This window comes from Stomoxys calcitrans, chromosome 3, assembly GCF_963082655.1.
Source record: "Stomoxys calcitrans chromosome 3, idStoCalc2.1, whole genome shotgun sequence".
NCBI classification, from domain to species: Eukaryota; Metazoa; Arthropoda; class Insecta; order Diptera; family Muscidae; genus Stomoxys; species Stomoxys calcitrans.
The window spans coordinates 10,056,068-10,079,047 of NC_081554.1; the positions used below are offsets into that span (position 1 = coordinate 10,056,068).

Consider the following 22,980-nt stretch of genomic DNA (forward strand, 5'->3'; position numbering starts at 1 on the left):
AGACTCGGAATGTCAAAACGATCAAGAATATATATTCTTTATAGGGTCTCAGATCAATATTTCGAGGTGTTACAAACGGAATGACTAGTTTAACAAACTCCCCTTCCTATGGTGATGGGTATAAACATGTATGTGGACTGATCGCTTTTGTTACTGTGGTTCCTGGTAACGTCACTTATGAAAGACACTTGTTGCCAATGAACATTGGGAACAAATAGACTAATTAAATTTTTTTTTTTAACATCTTATCATATTTAAATGTTCATGGGGCCTTCCTATTATATCAAGTTATGTTACCTTCTGTTAAGGCTCTATGACACTATATGTTCTTGTCTTATGACATGTCAATTTTTATGTGTCATTGGTATTTTATTATGTGTGTCAAAATTGACAATTTACATACGATTCATCTTTTTTACTTTCACACTAGTATCTTATTTTTGTATGACATAATCAAAAAATGTGAAAAGCTGTTAAATTGTAGAAAAGCTGTTTAAATAATAAAGTTGTGAAAACAATTCAATTTGGAGTAGCTTTTATTCAACTGACAACCAAAACAGTTCATTTCATTATGTTTTTCGTCAGAACGAAGAGTGCACCTTTAATGCAAGTGTTACATAAAATCAAAGCCGAATATTTAAAAAATAAATCACAGTGGGAAAGTTAATCCCCTGCCCTTTTTAAGATTTCATCACAATTGTGTCCAATTTTCGTTTATAATTCAATCAGTTGTTTTTTCTTCTATAAAATCAGCTGATTTGAATTTTGCACAATCGTTTTTCTTGCTATTATTTGTTTTTGCTCCAATGTGTTATACATCTGACGCTTTCTTACCTGTCTCAGGAACATGTAATCCGGTTGATATTTAGCTGGCATAAGCATTATAAGCAGACGATCAAAGAATTGCAAACCCTTCAATGAGGCTACGCCCATATACAAGAAGACACCGAATAGCACAGGCATAGGAATGTGACACAGAATGGGTGTTAAATACACGGATAGGCCAATGCTAAGGAATATAAGGATGTGGGTAACACGTTGTTCTCGTACGCCCAAAAATTGGGGTTTCTCGCCAGGGGCCGAACATTCAGACTCTTTTTTCAATGAATTAACATGATTTATGCTAAGAACAGTGGCGGCAACAAACCTACAACAAAAAAACGCATCTTAGCATTCTTCTTTTTTCGTTATACAATAGTTGCTAACAAAATACTCACCAAGGCAAACCCATAACACTACAAATTTGTATTAAAATTGCCAGTACGAATAAATCCAAATGATAGCCGCAACCCTTTTTCAATTTGTTCTCTTTGCGATTAACAATTACCGCCGTAATCTGTTGATCCATAAATATGAGTATGGTGCCCAACATGGCTGGGAAGACGGCTATAATGGCCGACCATGCAGGATTGTTTTCAGTAAATGGTGGTATAACCCAATCACGTGTCGGTAAGGTAGGTTTTAGCTCATGTGGCACCTCCAATTTGGGTGTTTCAACTTTCATCATGTAATCCAGGAAGGACATACTAACAATGGCTATAATAACCGAAAAATCACTAATGTATTGGCGCACAACGGTGGGGAAGAAGAGAGCGTTTTTGAAGTCCTTCAAAATGGTCGATATGATAAATGTGCCAAGGAATAGCAGCACTGACATGAGGAATATATTTGAGGTATCAGGTTGTGAGCAATCCAAACCTACCAAGGTTCCATTGTTGGCCTGAAAAGAGCATGCAAGAAAATAAGGAAATCTGTATTTGGCTTGGACAGGGACATTGTGTTGCCATATACTTACTAAACAGTAGTCTTTACTGTATTTGGCATAATCCAGAATTGTGGCATTACTACCCAGTGGCGGAGTACAAACACAATCATACATCGTTTGATTAACCGGAAATGTTTTGCCTATTTTCAAAACATTTTCAACAGCCTGAAAAGAATTGAAGGAAAGAAAAAAATGATCAAAAGTTAATTTTGGAGCTGTGTACTTTTTGCAAGGAAGGGGAAACTAGGAAGAACTTGAAATAATCGTATGTTCCCAAGATTCTAGCAAATTTTTCAAATATCTCATTCCCATACAATTTTAAGTGTCCTTCTAACACCCTAAAGCCTTTTACATTCATTAGTACCTTCCAAGTTGACAACTAATTTTTTAAGTTTGCAAGAACCTTTTTGGCTATGAGCTTCCCGACTAAAAAACTTTCAGCTTTCCAGAAACGGAAGCTTTCAGCTTACTAAGAACCATCCAACTCTGCAAGAAGTTGGAGCTTACTAAGAACCTTCCAGCTTTATAAGAACCTTTCAGCTTACTAAGAATCCCCCGGTTTCCCAAGAAACTTCCATCTTCCGAAGAAATTTCCAGCAATCCAAGAAGTCTTCAGCTTCCCAAGAAGCATTCAGCTACCCAAGAAGCTCCCAGTTTTCCAAGAATCTTCCAACCACCCAAGGACCTTTCAGCTTCCTAAAAGTCTTACATCTCCCCAAGAACTTTCGATATTCCAAGATCTTTCTGGCTTCCCAATAACAACCTTCTATCTTCCCAAGGTCTTCTCGGCTTTTCAAGAACCTTCCCAAGAACATTCTAGCTTCCCAAGAATCTTATAGTTTCCCAGAAACTTCTACCTTCCAAAGAATCATTTTCTAACAAACCTACCAGTTTCTCAAGAATCTTCTTCATTTTCTGGTATTTAAAATTCAAGTGTCTATGATACTTTTTACTCTCGTAATGGTAAAAAATTGTACTACTCACCTTAATAATAAATATAAATGCTATAAGAGTGGCAAAATTCTCCTCGGTAAATCTTGTAATGTAGCATACCAAAGCACTGGCATCTATTGCTGTTAGTATCAGTAATATCACAGCTATCCAAGTGCCTATCCAGAAACGGAATGTCATATAATCCCAGCCTTGCTTAAGGCAAAAATCATACACAATTGTTTCGAAAACCAGCACCGGACCCGTCGACCCCAATATGGTCAAGGGTTGTCCCGAGAAAAAGCCATAGCCAATGCCGCATACAAAACCGGAGACTAAAGATTCCATGGCAGCCATATTTTTACCAGTAGCCTGTGACAAAAGACCACCGAAAGTAATAATGGGCGAGAGACAGGCAAAATACAAAAATATCCATGAGGCTATGCACTGCATGGAAAATGCGTCTGTAAAATCCGACACATAGAATGGTGTTTTGCGTTTAATATCATTTATAAGGCCGCCAAACAGCCGACCTGATCTCGAAAGACCAGATTCCTCGCGCAAACGCTGTTCAATTTCCTCTTCATCGATAGCCTCTTTGGGCGCTTCGGGAGGTCGTTTGCGTATTTCCTGAGATGGTACAGCGGCCGGTGGTTCAATGCGTATGGTGGGATCCCATTCACCGGGAGGTAATACAGTGACAGCATCCAAAAATTCATCAATGCCGGCCAATAAATGATCACGTTTGCGGGCACGATAGGCAACCTCATGGAAGATTTCATCTGACATTAGGGTGGCCATGGCGCGACCAATTTCATGGAAATTGCTTTGACTTCCCGGAGGGCCCAACAAAATGAAAATGAATCTGTAAAAGGTGAGAGAAAGGCATGGAGGAGAAAGGTCAAAAATACAGAATATCAAGAATATCAGTGCAACGTTGCACTGGTAAGTTATCGCTATAATAACAGATAATAAGAACCGATTAATCGTAAAAATGAGTGTAAACAAAAAGGAAACTACAGAGAACTGAAAAATGCATTTCGGGTTATAGTTTACCGCAACCTTGTTTAGTGCATCCTGAGTAGCGATTTGCCGTACCATAAATTGTTGGTTTATAAAATCTTAGTGGCAAACCCATTAAAGCTGCTATTTCACGTTTAGACTTGTCAAATGTTATTGCAAAAAAAGCAACTCTGAAAGTTTTACACATCGCATGATACGTACGAAAAATTTAATATGAGAAATGGATTTTGAAATATATATGCAATTTTTTATATTAAATCTTTTTTTTTCACAGAACATACATGTAGACAAATGCTTATTAAAAACATACAATATCCATGAGAATACATGCCGATTTGAGCGCGCTCTATTCGTATTTGAGGTACATAAGACAAGTCTCATGAATAAAGAAAGTGACAGCTCGTATAACAAGTTTCGTGTAATAGCAGCTTAAGACATTGTCAGTTAAGTCAATGGTTTACATTAGCTTGTAATCGATTCTGCTAGCGAATTCCGTTTGTTTGACTGACTCAACTTTAGAGGTTTGACAGTTAATTGGCCGTAGTATAACTTACCTTGTGGGTACTGGCACTTCTGTAAGATCACCCATTATAGCGGCATCCTTTAAACGTATAAAACCGGCCAAAGGCTTTTCCAGAAAATCCACCTCGCCCACTAATATATTACTGGCTTCTGCTCCTGGGGGTATTTTACGCATGAAATTCATGTTGCCGCGATGGTCGTTGAGATCATTGCCACTGCTATTCCTCTGCATCGATTGGCTGCTGGGACTCTTTATCATGTCCTCTGTTATAACAGGCATTTTATTATTTTTACGTAATTTTTTGGCTTTTTTCTCTTTACAAGTCAAAATTCATATCAAATATCAAACAATTTCAACAACAATTACATTTACATGAAAAAAATTACCATCAAAAAAGTCGAAAACAACAAATTAAAAGTTCAAAATCAACCAAGTTTGGGAAGGGTGGTTAAAGTTGTAAATTAAACATAAAAGAAATTATAAAAATAAGAAAAAATTATTAGAAATTAAAACAAACTACAAATAGGGTAAAAAAGGGATGGGTAAAAAATGAGAATAAATAAGAAAGCATGCATATTAGAGTTGTTTACATTTGAAGATTATTTGTACAAGAAATCTTTATGCAACAGAAAGTATGATTTAGTGCATAGAAATTCCTTTTTTTATCATTTTCGTTATCGTAACATGTCATAGATCGTAATCGATAGACAATCTTAAAATGTAAACACCCCATAAGGAAACAGCTAGAAGTGATGCATATTTACGTAAGTTATAAAGTGGAAAAGGAATGAATGATAGTCATACACATTGAGAATGACATTAAAAGAGTGAGACAGAGAGGGAGGCAGGAAGTGGTGAATATGATAACAAAAAGCCATTGTTATTGTTATGTTATGCTTGTGTTAGGTGAATATACTGAGAGTGGTGATTATGTTGTAATCGAGATGTTATGCTTCAGGTAAGTTGTGTTGAATAGTGTGATAGAAACAACTAGAGAGGGGATAGAAATTAGTTTGTTGTGGAGAATCAATGATGGGGTGTCAATGATGTTTCAATAATCGTTAATTTAATTCTTCTTCAAATAATATTAAAACTATTAAATTATTTTTTTCCAAAATATATTTCTTAACATGCATTAACCAACCAATTATTGGAACCAATTTAGTGGAAAGCTAATATCATTCTGTGACTTCAACTTGGTTTCTCAAAATTTTGGATTTCATTTCTTGTATATACAAAAAGTAACTTTTTTTCGAGATTTCAACAAAATCGCATCACCAAATTATAATCATTTTTAATCAAACTATTAAATTTATTTTTCAAGCAAATGGCTTTTTGGGTCGGGAGGGAAGAATAATCAAAGTGAATTTTAGTTTTTACCATTTGACATGACTTGGGTCTTATGGGTCTTACTGCCACCCGGTACGGTCAAAAAACGTCCGCCTAAACTTGTTAGGTTGTCATCGGTTTTGTTCCCATTCCCATTATTTGGAGCTGTCAATGAACTTGGCGATGCTGGCATTAGACCCGGTGTCGATGAAGTGCTATGATGATGCTCCTCCACTAGAATTGTTTTGATTTCATATTTAGAGTAAAAGGGGAGTTGTATGTTTAAAAATCATTGTTTAGAGAAATACGCTTGAAATTTTTAAGAAAAAAAAAACTTTCTACAAGAGCTCATATTTCGAGTTAATTTGCATATTTTACAACGTAAACAAAGAAAATCTATATTTGAATACATTTTTAGGACCATCATTTGGATAAATGAGCCCGTCTATAACCAAAATATATGGCACGAATAAAGAAGTAAAATCGGGTTTGCTACAAGATCAAGAAAACAAGATCATAAAACATAAAAAGGAAAAAACAAAGAAAATCGATATTTGAATAAATTTTTTTGAACAAAACTTGGATAAATTACCCTCTTTATAACCTAAATATATGGCACGAGTTAAGAGCTAAAATCGGGTTTGCTACAAGATCAAGAAAACATTGTGGAAAAAGAAGAAAATTACCGCCGAATCCCATTTAAAGTTGACAATTCCCGGAAAAGACGTAAAATGCGAATTTGCTCCTGGACTTTGCGGAAGGGGAAGTAGGTATACCGACATGGCCAGACCAAAAACATATTGGACGAACGCGTAGAGCTATACTCGTTAAAATTGTGTCAAACGACACCAAGGGGTAAGGTGGAAGTCTTAGATCCGACTGTCAGAACTAGTTTTTCTAAGAGGTACAAGATTGTGCCGCCTCGATATTTTTTTTCCCTCACGGCTCGGCGCCAACATTGATTTTACTTATTATCTTTCACCCCGTAATAGGTTCAACTCTCCACATCGTAATAGATTAATTTTTTCGTAATAGTTTTCCCAGCCATTGAGGATAGGTACATATTAAATTAGACATATAGTATTATCCTCCAAGATTTTGGTATATTTTTCATTGTTGCGTCAGCTCTTTAGTTCGAGAATAGGCTTAGGGCGGACTCCAAGTACTCAACAGCTGTTGTGGCTGTACCAATCCGCAGCTTGTTGTCTGCTACTAACATCTCGATATTGGCTGCGTCAGCATCCTCTAGCCGAACAACAACGGGTTCTGACCAAGAGTCCTAGAGGAAGAAAACCGAGACCGATCCCATTTCATATTATCTTGAGTTAATTTTTCAGACCATTGGCCATCTTTGGCAAGAAAAAGTTGGCCCTCAAGATGATATAGAGAAGGCTGTCTTAAGTCCATATTTCTAATCCAGCACCAGGTTATCATTCCGTAGAGAACAAGTTCATCACGAGTATTGTGGGTCTCAACATTTTTTGTAATGTTGCTAAGGGCAACATGGTGATGGCAGTCTATAACAAGAGAGAAGAACAAGTTTATATTCCAAGTAAAATCTGGAGATGGAATGTCATCGGTATACTCCGAAATTCTTACGGAATTGGCCGGACCTACTTCAGATTCTGAGGACTTAACGTTTGTTAGACATGTATCGTTGCGCCTCAAAAATATTGATGCGGATTTAGTCAAGAAGGAACATTTTCTTCTCGTACAATACTATACGCATGATATCTAAAAAAACCCTTGATATTCCAAATTCATATTTAGGAGACTATGGGACTCAATATTTATTATTTTAAACACCGAGTTAAAGGATTGAATGAGGCTAATAAAATTCGAAAAATTCAGTTTTCATGTTGAACTCCACCTGCATAGGAGACTTCAATAAGTCCGATGGAAATGTATCCTAAGAATTTACCATCAACCTATCATTAAGGAACAGCTGGAATGCTTCTCTCATATTCATCAGTAATGTTTATTAGAATTTTAGGCTCAATGATAAGAGACCTTTTTGTCAGCATTAGTGAGGGGAGAATTTCTCAGATATTATAGCAAAGATTCAGAGTTGCATTTTTGCAACGCGACGCTCAAAAACAAATCACGCGTTAAAAAATGCAACTCTGCAAAGAAATGTCAAAAAGTTCACTTATAAAAGTTAAACAAATTTTAACTTTGACGAGTAAAAACACTACTTCACGTATGGTAGCACACAAAATAACGCCAGCTTTCAAGCGTCAAAGTTGAACATTTTTTAACTTTTCCGCGCTGCTTTTGTGGAATTTGTATATGTACATATATTTATAATATGCTGTGTCGGCCTTTACTACATAGAAATTAGATTAGAGTATGTATTCCAACATAGATATGGCAAGGTTTGCAAGATAAAAGTCAAGGATTATCTTTCGTTATCAATAACCGGAACTGGCCTTTATATGTATTAAATTATAACGGTGCTCTTGTAGAAAGGTATTATGAAATAAAATCTTAACAATTTTCCAATCGTCAATCCGTATTTTATTATTATTATTTTCAAAAAAATTATGATCATGTTTATACGTGATTTGAATCAAGTCATGCCTTTTTACGGACAAATATTTAAAACATATTAAAAAAATTAAGATTTGAAGTATTCAATCCCATAAATTTGATAAAGGCTATACAATAAAGATTTTAACTACAAGTTAAACTACAAGAGAAGGTAAGGAAACTATTTAATAAAATGGGTACATTTTAATAACTAAATTCAGAAATGGTATATTGAATACCAACAAGTCGACCATAGTAGCCACATTGAAATTTCGGAGCCGAGACGCGTAGGCAGCGAACAGTACTTTTCTACATTTCGAGATTATTTGACTTCGCAGTCAAGAAAAGGAATGAGAAACTGAAACAAGGTTTCAAAAATTCAAATCGACTTCAGCACTAAGATATGTAAACTTGGTTGGAAGAAAAATTGACTTAGTCAGGATTCACTAAGTAAGATTGTGGAAAGCTATAAGCCGACAAACAATTTCTGGATGTTTTGATGGTTCTTGCCATTAAGGATGTCAAATTTATTTTTTTACGGGTAGTCTGTTCTGATTTCGGAATAGTTGTGAAAAACTTTAGCAAAATATCATAATCTGTTAAACATAATTATAAGAAATATTACCATACCAACATAACACAGTGTTATTTTTGAGTCCTAATCGTAAAATAATCGTTAATTTTTTCACACATTTTTCATTTTTATATTTTTATATGGAGTCTGACAGTTGTTCACGTGAAGAGGCGAACAGAGTACCAACCTTTAATTGTAGTATTTTCCTTAGGATTGGTATTCTGATCCTCTTTCCATGCGGAAATCTACGCTACTAGCTTAAAAGGAGAACAAAAGACAATTTATCCTAGTGTAAAACGAACATGAGTAAAAGCGTGCTAAGTTCGGCCTGGCCGAAAATTAAATACCCTCCACCAAGTATCCGATCGCATTTGTCAAGTTCATTGCTCGGTATCTCTTTATAGGCAAACTAAGAATAATAGATAAGAATTGCTATTGGTTATAAACCGATTCAAATATTATTTGGCGTATGCTGAAGGTCATACCCGAAGCCATTATGCAAATTTCGGAATCGGGAGTTCGGTTTATATGGGAGCTATATCAAAACACTCGTACAAAATATCAACCAAATCAGATAACGATTCCTCAGTCTAGAGGATCAAGAAGTCAAGATCCGAAATTGGTTTAAATGACAGCTATATCAAAACATGGACCGATTTGGCCCACTTACAATCCCAACCGACCTATACTTAAATTAAGTATGTGTGCAATATTTCAAGCGCCTAGCTTTACTTCTTCGAAAGTTAGCGTGCTTTCCACAGACGGACGGACATAGATAGATCGACACAAAATGTCATTACGATCAAGAATATATATACTTAATGGGGTCTAACACGAATATTTCGAAATATTACAAACGAAATGGCGAAATTAGTATACTCCTATCCTATGGTGGAGGGTATAGGATTTTGCTGGATAAATAAAATCAAATAAGTATGTTTAAAACAAAATTTAGATATTTTGTTAAAGATTCTCAAAACGTTTCCGAATGCTGTAAAGAATACTCTGCTTTAGGCATATATTGACGTAAACCTTGTTTACCATGCTCTGTAAATCCGGATTTAATTGCTCTATCATCTTTTTTTTGATCTTTATAAAATCAGCTGACGCGAGTCTTAAATCAGGGTGTAATGAGCGTGTAAACGGGGTTTTACTTAATATTCATGGGGCCTTTCCACTTTTTGGCTTTCGATGTGTAACATTACCAACGAATAGTGAACCCTGACATATAGTTGAGAATTTAGAAATCCTAAAATCTGATGTAGAGGATAATCGACTTCACATCAAACAACTAATTCAATTGACGTAAAATTAAAGATAATCGGCCACCTTATGACATCAGATCTTTAGACGTTAGAGTCGACAACGAATTAGATGACCCATTTATTAAAGGAGTTAGGAGAATAGTTAAAATAGTTTTAGGGGAAAATTCGAAAAAGATTTTGAGGTAAAATATAGCAGAGAGGAAAGTTTAAGTTCAAGAGAGTTTTTGGAAGAGTATTATAATTTGTGAGGTAAACATGTTGCACAATATAAAGAAAAGATGTTGCACATTACTTCATAAGTGTTAGAGTTGTAGAGAAGACTCTTTGATTTTTTTTCATAAAAAACAACAGATGGATTAAAAGAGAAAAAACACAAACACACACTCGTGGTTGCTATGATAAAATTTTTGTGAGTATTAAAAGGACGATAAAACCTTTATGCTTATTAGATGAAAATCCATGAGAGCCATGTGGGGAATTTGATGAGCCGGAATGAAACCATGTGGTAACACCGATGGCACCCAAATGGGTGGTGCCAATCTGACCTAGTTCAGCTGGTAAAATTAATGGTAGGCATATGAGGCAATTAAAAAAAGACTGTATAAAGATATCGTTTTAAGAAAGTGGACATGAAGTGGTGGTGATTTGAGTGAAATTATGTTTCTACTATTGGCTGGGCTTGGCTACTAATTCTATATTTAAGTAGGTGTCGATGAGTGACAAGAAAAAAAAACAATACATAACATTGAGGCTTTAATATTCAGGATGTTTAAGCCTTTTATTAGCGGTGTTTCTTAAGGCCGTTTATCTAAGTGCCGTTGTTGATATACAAAAAATACATTTTAGCAGGTGTTCTTTCTTTGTTTTTACATTGAGGTACTTTTGAGGGACAAAAGGGTTATTCTAATATTATAAGGGAGTACAAATCAAAGCAAATTGTATGTATACATGTCTATCTATATATAAGTAAATTCTTAATAGATCGATTTGTTCTACCTGTGGGCACCGCAAGGTAGCAACCTCGTTGATCCTTACTAGTGGTATAATAATGCGTTGTTGAGGTCGATGTATGCAGCACATTGCTATCTAGTCCTGTTGAGGACACATTCACATGCAATGAGTTGGTAGAGGCATGTAAATCTTATACATTCAAATACATATACATAAGATTAGTAAAGTGTTGTCTAGAAAAATCCCTGAGTCACCTAAAATATTTACTTTACAACGGTTTATTTCAGATACGTACTGTTGACTAATCAAGTTAAGATCTAAACTACGTCGGAATATGCGTTATGTTACGTTACAGCACATTACGTTGAGGACTATCTTCCTTTTGTATATATGAGATAGGGAGATAAAGAGAATACAACCCAATAAGCACAGTGAATGTACAACTTCAGCATACCATATGCATTTAATATAAGTTAAAGCATGTTTAAGATTGAATTCAACTGGTATTCATATAACATTGGACAGTTTACTGTTGATCATCTCGAGAACAGTTTGAAAATCAATTTTACGGCTTTATCTTTAACATTCAACAGAAGAGTATGTAAACTTTATTCGGCTTTAAGACCGGTACGCACTTTTTACGAAATTATCGTTCCCATAATAAACTCAATGACATGTCCTTAGCGAAATTTTCGGTTTGCTTGTTATAGCAGCATGACATTCCAAGCACCGTACATTTTTTTCTGCAATCATATAAGGAAAATGTTTAGCCAAATTAATGTATGATTGTTGCCACCAAGACAAATTTACCCAGGTAGTATACAGTAAACAGCTGAGTAAAATTTTTTCTCGCGGAGTACACTATCTGTCAACGAGATATCATAACGTTCGGTTGTGTGTATGTTTTATAGTTAAGAACCATATCACACACAAGCAAAGAAAAATGGTTCGAAATAGTAATAGCTTGACAGATTGTGCACTCAATTTTTTGTTGGTGGGCAACTGCTCCTGCCTGTTAAATTTGTCTTGGTTCTCACCATGAATTGGCGACCGAAAATTTCACTAGAGCTGCGTACCGGGCTTTAGAAATATTCGAGCTTATATCGAATTCAATATATGCCAAATTATGGAATTCATTTCGAAAATTTGATGCTTACTCTTTGTTTATTGGGTCGCTAGGATAGATCTGTGAATTTGTATTAGTTTTAGTTATACTTAGTTTTTAATGGATTATGTATTACACAAAACATAATGAGAAAGAGAAATGTTAATGAAAGCAGACAAAATGGAAAAAATGCAAACGTACTAGGTCAATGTTGTAGAGAAAACTTTGGAATACTCTCTTTCGCTATACAATTTGCTATGATGACATGACAGTTATTCCAAAATGAGAAATATGATTTTGCTATGCAATGTTGATATTATGATACTCGTAACGATGATAAGGCCAAAGGAAGAAGGAAAGACATAAGCAAGTAGTATTTAGTAACATACTACCCATGGTACAATTAATATGTAGCGTCATTAGTACAACAATAAAAGTCTACCCCCAACAAAACTACTTTGATTGACAAATACTGTAAATGCAAATGTCAAAGTGGTTTTCAGAAATAAATGTTGTTTTCCAATTTATCTTCTTCAAATGTATTTAAAAGTTGTATTTTCATCATTATAACACTGTTTTTTATGTGTGAAGTATCCGATCTAGTAAAACATCGTCTTAAGATCTTAAAAAAATCACATCTGTGTTAACAAGCATTTAGATTCATTGCAAAATCAAAACAAAAATTTAAAAAAAGTTATAGTCAGCTGTTTGCATGACCTCACCTTATAAGTGCATCCTGGCACAATAACAAAAATCTACCCCAAATGAAACTACCTTGACGAAACAGAGCAAATATAGGATACATTTAGCCATAGATAGCTTAATTTTGTTAAATTTTGCAAAAAATTTAACTTTACTGTTGGCATCGATAAGAACAATATGAATATAAATCGATATTCAGACTCTATATAAATGGCCCTAATGATGCAAAAAACCATTATCGATATTGCAAAAAATAATCGTTTATTCGCCTACTAATCGAAAAATGTCCCAAAGTGTGAATGACCCATAGTTTTTCAAAAAAATTTCAAAATACGTATTTTCTGATTTTAGAAATAAGACAAAAATCTAAAGACAGATTTTTTAATAACCAATTTGCCCTATTTCCTAGAAATGTCAAATCCTTCTTATATGCCTTATCATCGTCTTTTGTATGTCTTTATGCATGAGTCGATTGATTTTCAATGCTTGGCTGGCGGTCTGTTTTAACTTCTATACCATCACTAAAATTCAACTTACTTTTCGATGACGAATGATTCCTTCCTATATCGGCCAGTGAGCGTATAATGGGCAATTTTGTTTTCTTATTGTACTCATGCTGATGACGATGACGTCTTAGCAGGGCGTCCTTAACTTTGTCCCTGGAGTCTGGAGGCAACGTGCGGGCATTCACCATATTCTCACACACCAGATCGGCAATAAGCTCCAAATTGTTAGCCTCCATGTCAAGTATCACAGAGCCATTTAACAGCAGGGTTCTAAGTTCGAACAGTGAGTGTAGAGATAGTGTCGCCACATGGGGTTTGGACCAACGATTGCCGCCCTCTTCGACATCTTCCTCGAATTTAATCCAACGGGCTGTTTCTTTCCATTCGATTTCATCGCCCTCCTTTACCAGTGTTAGATACTCGGAGAATAATGGATGTGAGACGTGGGTGGCATCATCGGCATCTTCGCCCAAGATGAATTGTACCCTTTGGGCAGGTGGCGTTACTACGAGAAGGGAATAAAGAGAAAAAGAGAACACCAATCAAATATTTTAATGTTAACAAATCGAAATTAAATGCTTGTCGTCCTTGAATTGAATTGGTCTTTTTCTGGCGGTCTATACAATGACCAGGCTTTCAAAAGTTTTTCTTTCCAGGCCATTGCGTGTCAAAAGTCTGTTTTTGCTATGTTTTATTGCTTTTTTTCTTTTTCATTGATAGCTTTGCTAATTTGGTAGCAAGTCAACACAAAATCTAAATAACTTCTTTATTGACACACTGTTGGCCTCCGTTTGCCGTTTTCTGTTTAATTTTTGCTTTTCATTTTCACCTACCTGGCCTTTCAATTTCTGGCTGTCTTTCGTCACCGCTGCTGTCACTTTTGCCATGGTGATGTTTGCGCCTCCTTTGAGAGTGGCGACGTCCTCCAGGCACATGTACACCCACATATACGGAATGTGCTCTGTGTCCTACAAAAATTTAAACGAAAAAAAAAAACAAAAACGTGTTACCTTTGGAGATATTAAAAAGCATGTAAAAATAAATGATTTGGCATTAAAAATGGAAAACAAAATAAAACTGCTATGAAAACCGGCATGATGTATTTATGGAAAAACCAGCAACTTGAAATTTTATAAGGAAAACAAATTGAAATAAAATGTTGCATTTAAAGCTGAATTGACATAACATTTAAGTAAAAAATATGAATCGAATTTAAAAAAAAATTAAATTTTATCGCGGTTTTTCGGCATAAAAACTAAAAAAGAAAACAAGACTATATTTTGCATAAAATTTTAACGTCACTTTCAATATGGGTTGGCATTCTGCACTTCTTTACATGTGGACAACTGTCAAAACAAGTAAAAACGGCATAGAAAATTAACACAGTTAAAAGTTTGTCAAAGTCTCGTAGATCCACCTCTTGGATTTTCGATAAATCAAATATTGACGCTTTATTAGAGAATTTGTTTAAATGGTACTACTACCCAGCTACGGTAAACCCCAAATGGCGCATTGATCTTTCTAATATCTGTTTTGTTAAATTTGTGTTGTATTTAAAAATGTACTTTGCTTAGATTCCATATTCTAAAAAGTCTTAAACCACGTTTCCACTGGAGCCCAAATCCACTTGATTTGAGATAATCTCCAAAAACCCGTTTCCACTATGATTTATGCGGTTTTTATTTGTCAACAGTGACGTTATTGGCAGCGTTTTTATTATGATTAACATTTTTATTGTGTTCAGCACATACATTGTCAGATGTTAAGAAAAAGTGTTGCCCAAAAATCCGAATAATAACCGGCATTCAATGCAAACGCAGTTTTGTATTTGAATTTGGAAGGAGATTTGCTCAAATTAGTAGATTTGCTCACATTGAAAATGTATGCGAAGTGCACTATCTGTCAACGAATTTTGGTTATATATGTGTATTATAGTTATGAACCATTACGCACACAAACAACGAGAAATGGCGCGAAATAGTAACATAATTAATCACTGATTTTGACAGATAGTGCACTCAATATTTTGTTGTTGGGCAACTGCCAATACCTATAAATGAATATCTCTTGGCATCATCTTTCTCTACCACTTTGTGGAGTTTTATGAGGTAAGGACAGCCTCTCCAAACATTTGACATTGACATTGGTACTCTTCTTAAAAACAAATTTCAAGATTATCATATTGTCAAGGTCGGTAAATACACTGATAGAAGAATTGATACCGAAGGTATTGATGTTGAATTAACCGAATCATCTGTTTTCTCTTTTGTAAAATCAGCCGATTTGAGCCATAAATCTGAATTTCATGAGCAGTGGAAAGGCCCCAAGAGCATTGAAGATAAGAATATATGTCGATTGAAAGCACAGATGTTCAATAGGTATAGATGTTCCATCGCCTCTTTTAAGAGGCACCACCAGTATTCACTGAATAAAGTTAAGCCAAGCGATCAGCCAACATACAATTGCTTTTAATTTTGGGCAGTTCTTGGCATTGAGGATGTCAACTTGTTTTCATTTTACATTCATTCTTTGTTTACGTTTTCTCCTATTTGATGACATTTTCAATCGGCACATTTGACATCCTTAATGGTGTTTATGGGGCCTATCCACTTTATGTTTTCGCAAGTGACCTAACCTTCTGTTAGTGAATCCGGAGGCACCACGTACAAATATTAAAAAAACTAAGAAAATTAAGAGAGGAGAGAATTTCAACATAACTGTGCATGAACAATGAATGAGTTTTGAATGGATTGTGGACACTTTTTTTGTTTTTGAACTTTAAATTATTTCTACAAAACACATTTTATACCCTCCACCATAGGATGGGGGTATACTAATTTCGTCATTCTGTTTGTAACTCATCGAAATATTCGTCTCAGATCCCAATTCTTGATCGTCATGACATTTTATGTCGACCTAGCCATGTCCGTCCGTCCGTCTGTCTGTCGAAAACACGCTAACTTTCGAAGGAATAAAGCTAGCCGCTTGAAATTTTGCACAAATGCTTCTTATAAGTGTAGGTCGGTTGGGATTGTAAATGGGCCATATCAATTATTATCTGATTTGGGTGACATTTGTACAACATGACCTTCAACATACGTGTCAAAATCGGTCTATAACCTAATACAGCTCCCCTATTAAACGGTCTCCCTATTTAAATTTTTGAGCCCCTAAGGGCGCAATTTTTATTCGATTTGGCTGAAATTTTACACAATGACTTCTACCATGATCTCCAACATTCATTCCATTTTGGTCCGAATCTGACCATAACTTAACAAAGCTCCAATAGCGTAGCAATTATTTTCTTTTATCCTTTCCTTTACTTTATTTCCCTAAAAAGTGACACCGGGAAAAGAACTCGATAAATGCGATCTATGGTGGAGGGTATAATAGATTCGGCCCGGCCGAACTTAGCACGCTTTTGCTTGTTTACTTTCTTGTTAGCTTCTTTTTGTTAATTAAGAGTCATTCTAAGATGACTCTTAAGAATGAAACAAAAGAAAACGTCAGATTTCTAATCGTTGTTCGTGGTTGCCATTTGTTTGAGAGAGTGAAAATTCATCCAGAAGGAATCTATAGTCTATGATTGAAAGTAACGCAGATAAGCGAAAAGGTAAACTAGGAATGAATGTTAAAAATTGACATTTTCAATTCCTGTATTGTCAAATATTGGAAATAACATATGTCGACTGATTGCTTTCTGCAATCTTATCTAGTGAATTTTGCTAAATGGCTTTTTGACACTTAGCCCAAATTTGTATGTCGGATTCGGATTTTTCACAAGATTCCCGTAACAAGGTTACGGCAAGCGATCAGCCGACATACTATTTTTTGAATGTACGTCATTAAGCCTAGTTCTGATTTCATTCGCAGCGAAAATAATTGCGAAATCCGATGGACTCTATTCTTTGCCAGAACATAAACAAAATTTAAAAAACACTTCAAAGACAATAGTATTGAAGCAGAGTTGAATCGGCGAATTTCATGAGCTACATTGGCAATTAATTGAAGCGAAATTAGTATTGTCGCAGCGACATGTCACTAAAATGTTGCTTATAGAACTCAGCAAGACATAACTACCATTTAGTGTACGGTTAACAGCTGAATACAATTTTTTCTCGCGAAGTGCACTATCTTTCCACGAGTTTTGGTTGTGTATGTGTATTGTAGTTAAGAACCATAATACACACAAACAACGAAAAATGCCGCGAACTATTAACATACTCAAAATCAGAGTTGCACTAATCACGGATTTTGACAGATAGTGAACCCCATACTACCTGTACAAGAATATATCTTGCAATTCAGTACCACTTCTACGGAATTTTTAAGGATTTTCTTCGTCACCATGTGTTATAATGCATTTTGACAGTTGTTCGGGCGAAAAGTTGAAGTCAGTACTAGCCTTTAAGCTAATCAAACTATTCAATTGTTTACGTTTTTTTTGTCATTCCGTTGCAACACATCGAATATTCATTTCCGACCCTATAAAGTATATATATTCTTGATAAGCGTAAAAATCTAAGACGATCTAGCCATGTCCGTCCGTCTGTCTGTTGAAATCACGCTACAGTCTTTAAAAATAGATTTATTGAGCTGAAACTTTGCACAGATTCTTTTTTTGTCCATGTGCAGGTTCGAAGATGGGCTATATCGGACTACATCTTGATATAGCCTCCATATAGACCGATCCACCGGTTTGGAGTCTTAGGCCCATAAAAGCCACATATATTATCCGATTTTGTTGAAATTTGGGACAGTGAGTTGTGTAAGGCCCTCGACGTCTTCCTTCAATTTGGCCTAGATAGGTCCAGATTTGGATATAGAAGCCATATAGACCGATCTCTCGATTTAAGGTCTTGCGCCCATAAAAGGCGCATTTATTGTCCGATTTTGCCAAAATTTGGGACAGTGAGTTGTGTAAGGCGCTTCGACATCCTTCTTCAATTTGGCCCAGATCGGTCCAGATATGAATATAGCTGCCATATAGACCGATCTCTCGATTTAAGGCTTTGGGCCCATTAAAGGCGCATTTATTGTCCGATGTTGCCGAAATTTGTGACAGTATTTGGTACAAATCGGAACATATTTTGATATAGCTGCTATGGGACATAAGGTATAAATTTTTTCCCGGATTATGACGAAAGATGGTTTACATATATACCCGAGGTGGTGGGTATCCAATGTTCGGCCCGGCAGAACTTAACGTCTTTTTACTTGTTTATACTACGAAAAGAATTTGTGCACCCGTATCCGAAATGTTTCAAGCAAATTAAGAGAAAAAATACTCAAAAATGATTTTTATTTCTCGTCGTTTAGGTAAACACCAAATATTTTTTCGTCATTCAGTTTACGATTTTCTATTCGTTAACGAAAACAGCTTATTTTTATGATGTCGATTATTGTAAAAATTGGCTATTGACTATCACAATCGTTAACTTTTCTGTTATCGTTTTTTAACTAAAAACAATTTGGAGAATTCCACAACTTATTACGTCACTTGGCGAAGACAGCACGTGAAAAGACCCCCATGAACATTGAGGATGACAAAGTTGCCGAATAAAAATGACCAAAATAGCAAAAAACGTAAACAGACACAGAATGTAAACAAAGAATAAGTTGACACCACCAAAGTTTGTTATTAAAATCAACAACAACATTCAACGTTTAAAAAATTGGAAGTCAGATGATCGCTTTCCTTAACATTATTTAATGAATCCCTATCAAAAAAGTCGAAATGTGTTAGTAACACTGTAATCCCTTCAAGAGCCGAGACAGCTGTCTCTAATTTTAAGTTCCTCTTTCTATAGCAAAACCAAAGATCACTATTTTTAGTAATCTTTTACCGAAAACAATGGCAATTTAAAAATAAAACGTTTCAATGGAAGACGTCAATCAAAATTATTGAAATTAATTACTCGTAATTAAGGCAAAAATGTTCAGCATTATTTTCAAAGAGTAGCAAAATGTGTCTTCTTTAGTCATAATGATTGTGGGAAATGATGTCGTCGTACGTGCATGGTATTGTAAAATCGCTATCATCATTTCCACTTCTATTTAAAATTATTATTAGCTAAATACTCATTATTGTAAATGGACAATGTTTTGTAAATTGTCAGAGCACAGCACACTCATTTGTGGCAAAAATTTGCAAAAATTTCCGGAAAATCAGAAAATCTATGACATATGTAGTTCCTACAATGTTGCATGATAACGAGGAGGTAATCAATTTTAATCGGATTAGGACAATAATTGAATTTTTAAGCAAATGCTGCCAACATTTTGATGTTGAAATCACTCTTCAATTTTGTCGAACAAAATATTGGTCTTTTGGCAGCTATATCTAAATATAAACCGATTTGAACTATATAGGACATGGATATTTGGCTGGGATGTCGTGGGCTTAAAGCAACTCACTATTTCAAATTTAAGCGAAATCGGGTAATAAATAAAGCTTTTTTGGGTTTCAGGCCTCTCATTGGCAGATAGGTCTATATGGCAGCTATATCTAAACATAGTCCGATCTGAACCATATTTTAGTCAGATGGCGGGTGGCTTAAAACAACTCACTGTTTAAAATTTCAGCGATATCAGACCTCTCATCGGCAGATAGGTCTTTATGACAGCTATATCTAAACATAGTCCGATCTGAACCATATTTGAGGCGAATGTTGGGAAGCTTAAAACAACTCAATGTTTCAAATTTCAGCAAAATCGGATACAAAATAAAGTTTTTATGGGCTTCAGACCCCTAATCAGCAGATCGGTCTATATCGCAACTATGTCTAAATATAGTCCAATCTGAACCATATTTTGGTCGGATGTTGGGAGGCCCAAAACTATTCACTGTATCAAATTTAAGCGAAATCGGATATAAAATAAAGCTTTTATGGGCTTCAGACCCCTTATCGGGAGATCGATCTACAATATATAGCAGCTATATCCAAATATAGTCCGATCTAAACCATGCTTAGCTTAGATGTCGAGAGGCTTAAACTTACTCACTGTTTGAAATTTCAGCGAAATCGGGTAATAAATAAAGCTTGTATGGGCTTCAGACCCTTTATCGGCAGATCGGTCTATATGGCAGCTATACCTTAATATATTGTAGTTCGATTTGAACCATATTTGGGTCAGATGTCGGGAGGTCTGGAGCTACTCACTATTTGATATTTCAGCGAAATCGGATAAAAAATAATGCATTTATGGGCATAAGACACCTTATCGGCAGATCGGTCCGATTTGGCCCGTTCAAGAACTTAACCAGCGTGCATCAAAAAGACGTATCTATGCCAAATTTCAAATTTATATTTCGATGTCTTGCAAACGGAATGACTAAAAGCGAATATACCCCCTATTCTATGGTGGTGGGTATAAAAATGTCTTGGGCTTTAATTTTACTAAAAATGTTCACACATTTTTTAATCAACTTTCAATTCTATATTTTTATACCCATAAGTTTGTGCATTTGTTTGCAATGCTAAGAAGGAGAAGAGCTAGACCCATTGATAAGTATACCCATCGACTCAAAATCACTTTCTGATTCGATTTAGCCATGTCCGTCTATCCGTCCGTCCGTCTGTCCGTCAGTCCGTCTGTGAGTCCATATATTCTTGTAATCAAAGTGCAGGTCGTATTTGTTTTCCAATCATCACGAAATTTTACACATATTACTTTTTGAACCAGGGTCGAACGCTATTGATTTTGGTAAAAATCGGTTCACATTTAGATATATTGGGTTGCCCAAAAAGTAATTGCGGATTTTTCATATAGTCTGCGTTGACAAATTTTTCACGCACGGATTCTTTTGTGACTGATCTTAACATAACTGCAAAATTTCATCAAAATCGGTTCAGATTTAGATATAGTTCCTATATATATGTATCGCCCGATATGCAACTAAATGGCCGTAGTAGCAACAATTTTCAACCGATCTCCACAAAATTTGGCACGGACAGTTTTGTTGCTGTTTGCGAGATTTCACCAAATTTGGTTCAAAATTGGATGTAGCACCCATACATATTGGGTTGCCTAAAAAGTAATAGCGGATTTTTCATATAGTCGGCATTGATAAATTTTTTCACAGCTTGTGACTCTGTAATTGCATTCTTTCTTCTGTCAGTTATCAGCTGTTACTTTTAGCTTGCTTTAGAAAAAAAGTGTAAAAAAGTATATTTGATTAAAGTTCATTCTAAGTTTTATTAAAAATACATTTACTTTCTTTTAAAAAATCCGCAATTACTTTTTGGGCAACCCAATATTTATCGCCGGATTTGCACTTATATGGCCGTAGTAACAACAATTTTCAAACGATCTGTTTAAAAGTCGGTTCAGATTTAGATATAGCAAAAGCAAAAAGCCATAACCTTATTAATTGAATCTTGAGTCTCCATGCGGCATGGACAAATAAATTGAACAAACAAAGCCACAAAAAATTAAACCCAGTACAATTGTCAAGAGGACACAAATTGTTTGTGCGGCTTTTATGATTTAATTAGATGCTAGACAGTTTTTTTAAACCAATGCACATTGCAAAAAGAAAAAAATTGTGCATAGTAGTAATAATGTAAATTTGTGACACCTTAGACATCAGCCATTATTGAAATATCTCTTATGCACTTGTAATTCTGGTTCAAAAAAGTTTTGTTATTTATATCATGATGATCTTAGGTCTTTCCCATCCTTAAAACAATGGCAACAGGTAAGTAGCTCGCTGTGGCCCCTCCCACCTTAGTGATACTTGTGAACGTGCAACACTCCTTTTACCAATAACTAAACTAATGGTAAATCAATATGTACTTTGTTATCCATTCCAAGCAATCATCAATTGCAAAGTACTCGTCGCCACCGCACATCTTGGCGCACGTGGAGGTAAAATTTTCGCCACAAGCACTCACTTAATTTTCAATCTGTACTTACGACTGACTATCTTGAGCATGCCCATCAATTGATTGGTTGTCAAAGTGTCCAACTGTCTAACGTAATTTGCGATCTGTTGCAAACACTACTCGTATTCAGTATTTGTCGGAAGAAGACTTCAAAAAAGTGGAAAACAATGTATTGAGGTTTGAAAGCAAAAAAAAAAAAAATCGCTCTAGTCATTGAAAGGAATGTATTATAAAGTTATTTTCCAAATTTCATAACCAGAGTATATTCATTCAGGATTCAATTAACAATGTTTTCGCAAGCTACCATTAGAAGATAAGACATGTCATATGTAATTGCAAAAACAGCAACTCTGAAAGTTTGCACAACAACACGATGTGCACCATCGTGTGATACGTATGAAAAATTTAATATGACAATTGGATTTTGTAATAAATATGTAACTTTTTCGATTAAATCGATTATTTCATCGAACATACATGTAGATACATGTCTATAAAAAAGTACAATACATATGAGAAAACATGCCGATTAGACACCGCCCTATTCGTATCAGACGTACATAAGACAAGTTATCGTTGGTCAACGATAGAGCCCAATCGAGAAATCTTGTTGATGCCCTATGTTCACACTGAACAGTTTACTATTGGCCATATTTTATTGTAATATATTTAATATACTCCAATTGTAAATGAAGAACATATGTATGTATATGAATACAGAAAGTGACAGCTCATATGACATGTCTTATCGTCTCATGTCAGCTTAAGCTGGTCAAACTTGTTACTTGCGGTGCTTTATTTTAGTACTGCACGGACAAGCCATAAAGGTCAAAAATAAAACGCAAAAAAGTTTCCAGTGCAAGTATGTTTGTTAGCCATGAGGTGGTAAA

General features: G+C 35.3%; 1 protein-coding gene across 12 annotated transcripts in view; it reads right to left on the reverse strand.

The window, feature by feature from the left end:
• Positions 1–22,980, reverse strand: part of LOC106082568 (electroneutral sodium bicarbonate exchanger 1) — a 132,035-nt gene that overhangs the window by 16,599 nt on the left and 92,456 nt on the right. For 6 of the 12 annotated variants that reach the window (XM_013245171.2, XM_013245162.2, XM_013245168.2 and 3 more), the window contains exons 3-11: positions 14,036–14,170; positions 13,234–13,707; positions 10,935–11,078; positions 5,622–5,804; positions 4,273–4,504; positions 2,750–3,560; positions 1,796–1,930; positions 1,218–1,720; positions 835–1,147 (exon numbers count right to left, since the gene is read on the reverse strand). In XM_013245171.2, the coding sequence (XP_013100625.2) occupies positions 835–1,147; positions 1,218–1,720; positions 1,796–1,930; positions 2,750–3,560; positions 4,273–4,504; positions 5,622–5,804; positions 10,935–11,078; positions 13,234–13,707; positions 14,036–14,170 (2,930 nt within the window). Of the gene's footprint in view, positions 1–834; positions 1,148–1,217; positions 1,721–1,795; positions 1,931–2,749; positions 3,561–4,272; positions 4,556–5,621; positions 5,805–10,372; positions 10,493–10,934; positions 11,079–13,233; positions 13,708–14,035; positions 14,171–22,980 lie in introns of all 12 variants that reach the window. The other 6 variants (XM_013245160.2, XM_013245161.2, XM_013245163.2 and 3 more) reach the window with 6 other exon arrangements.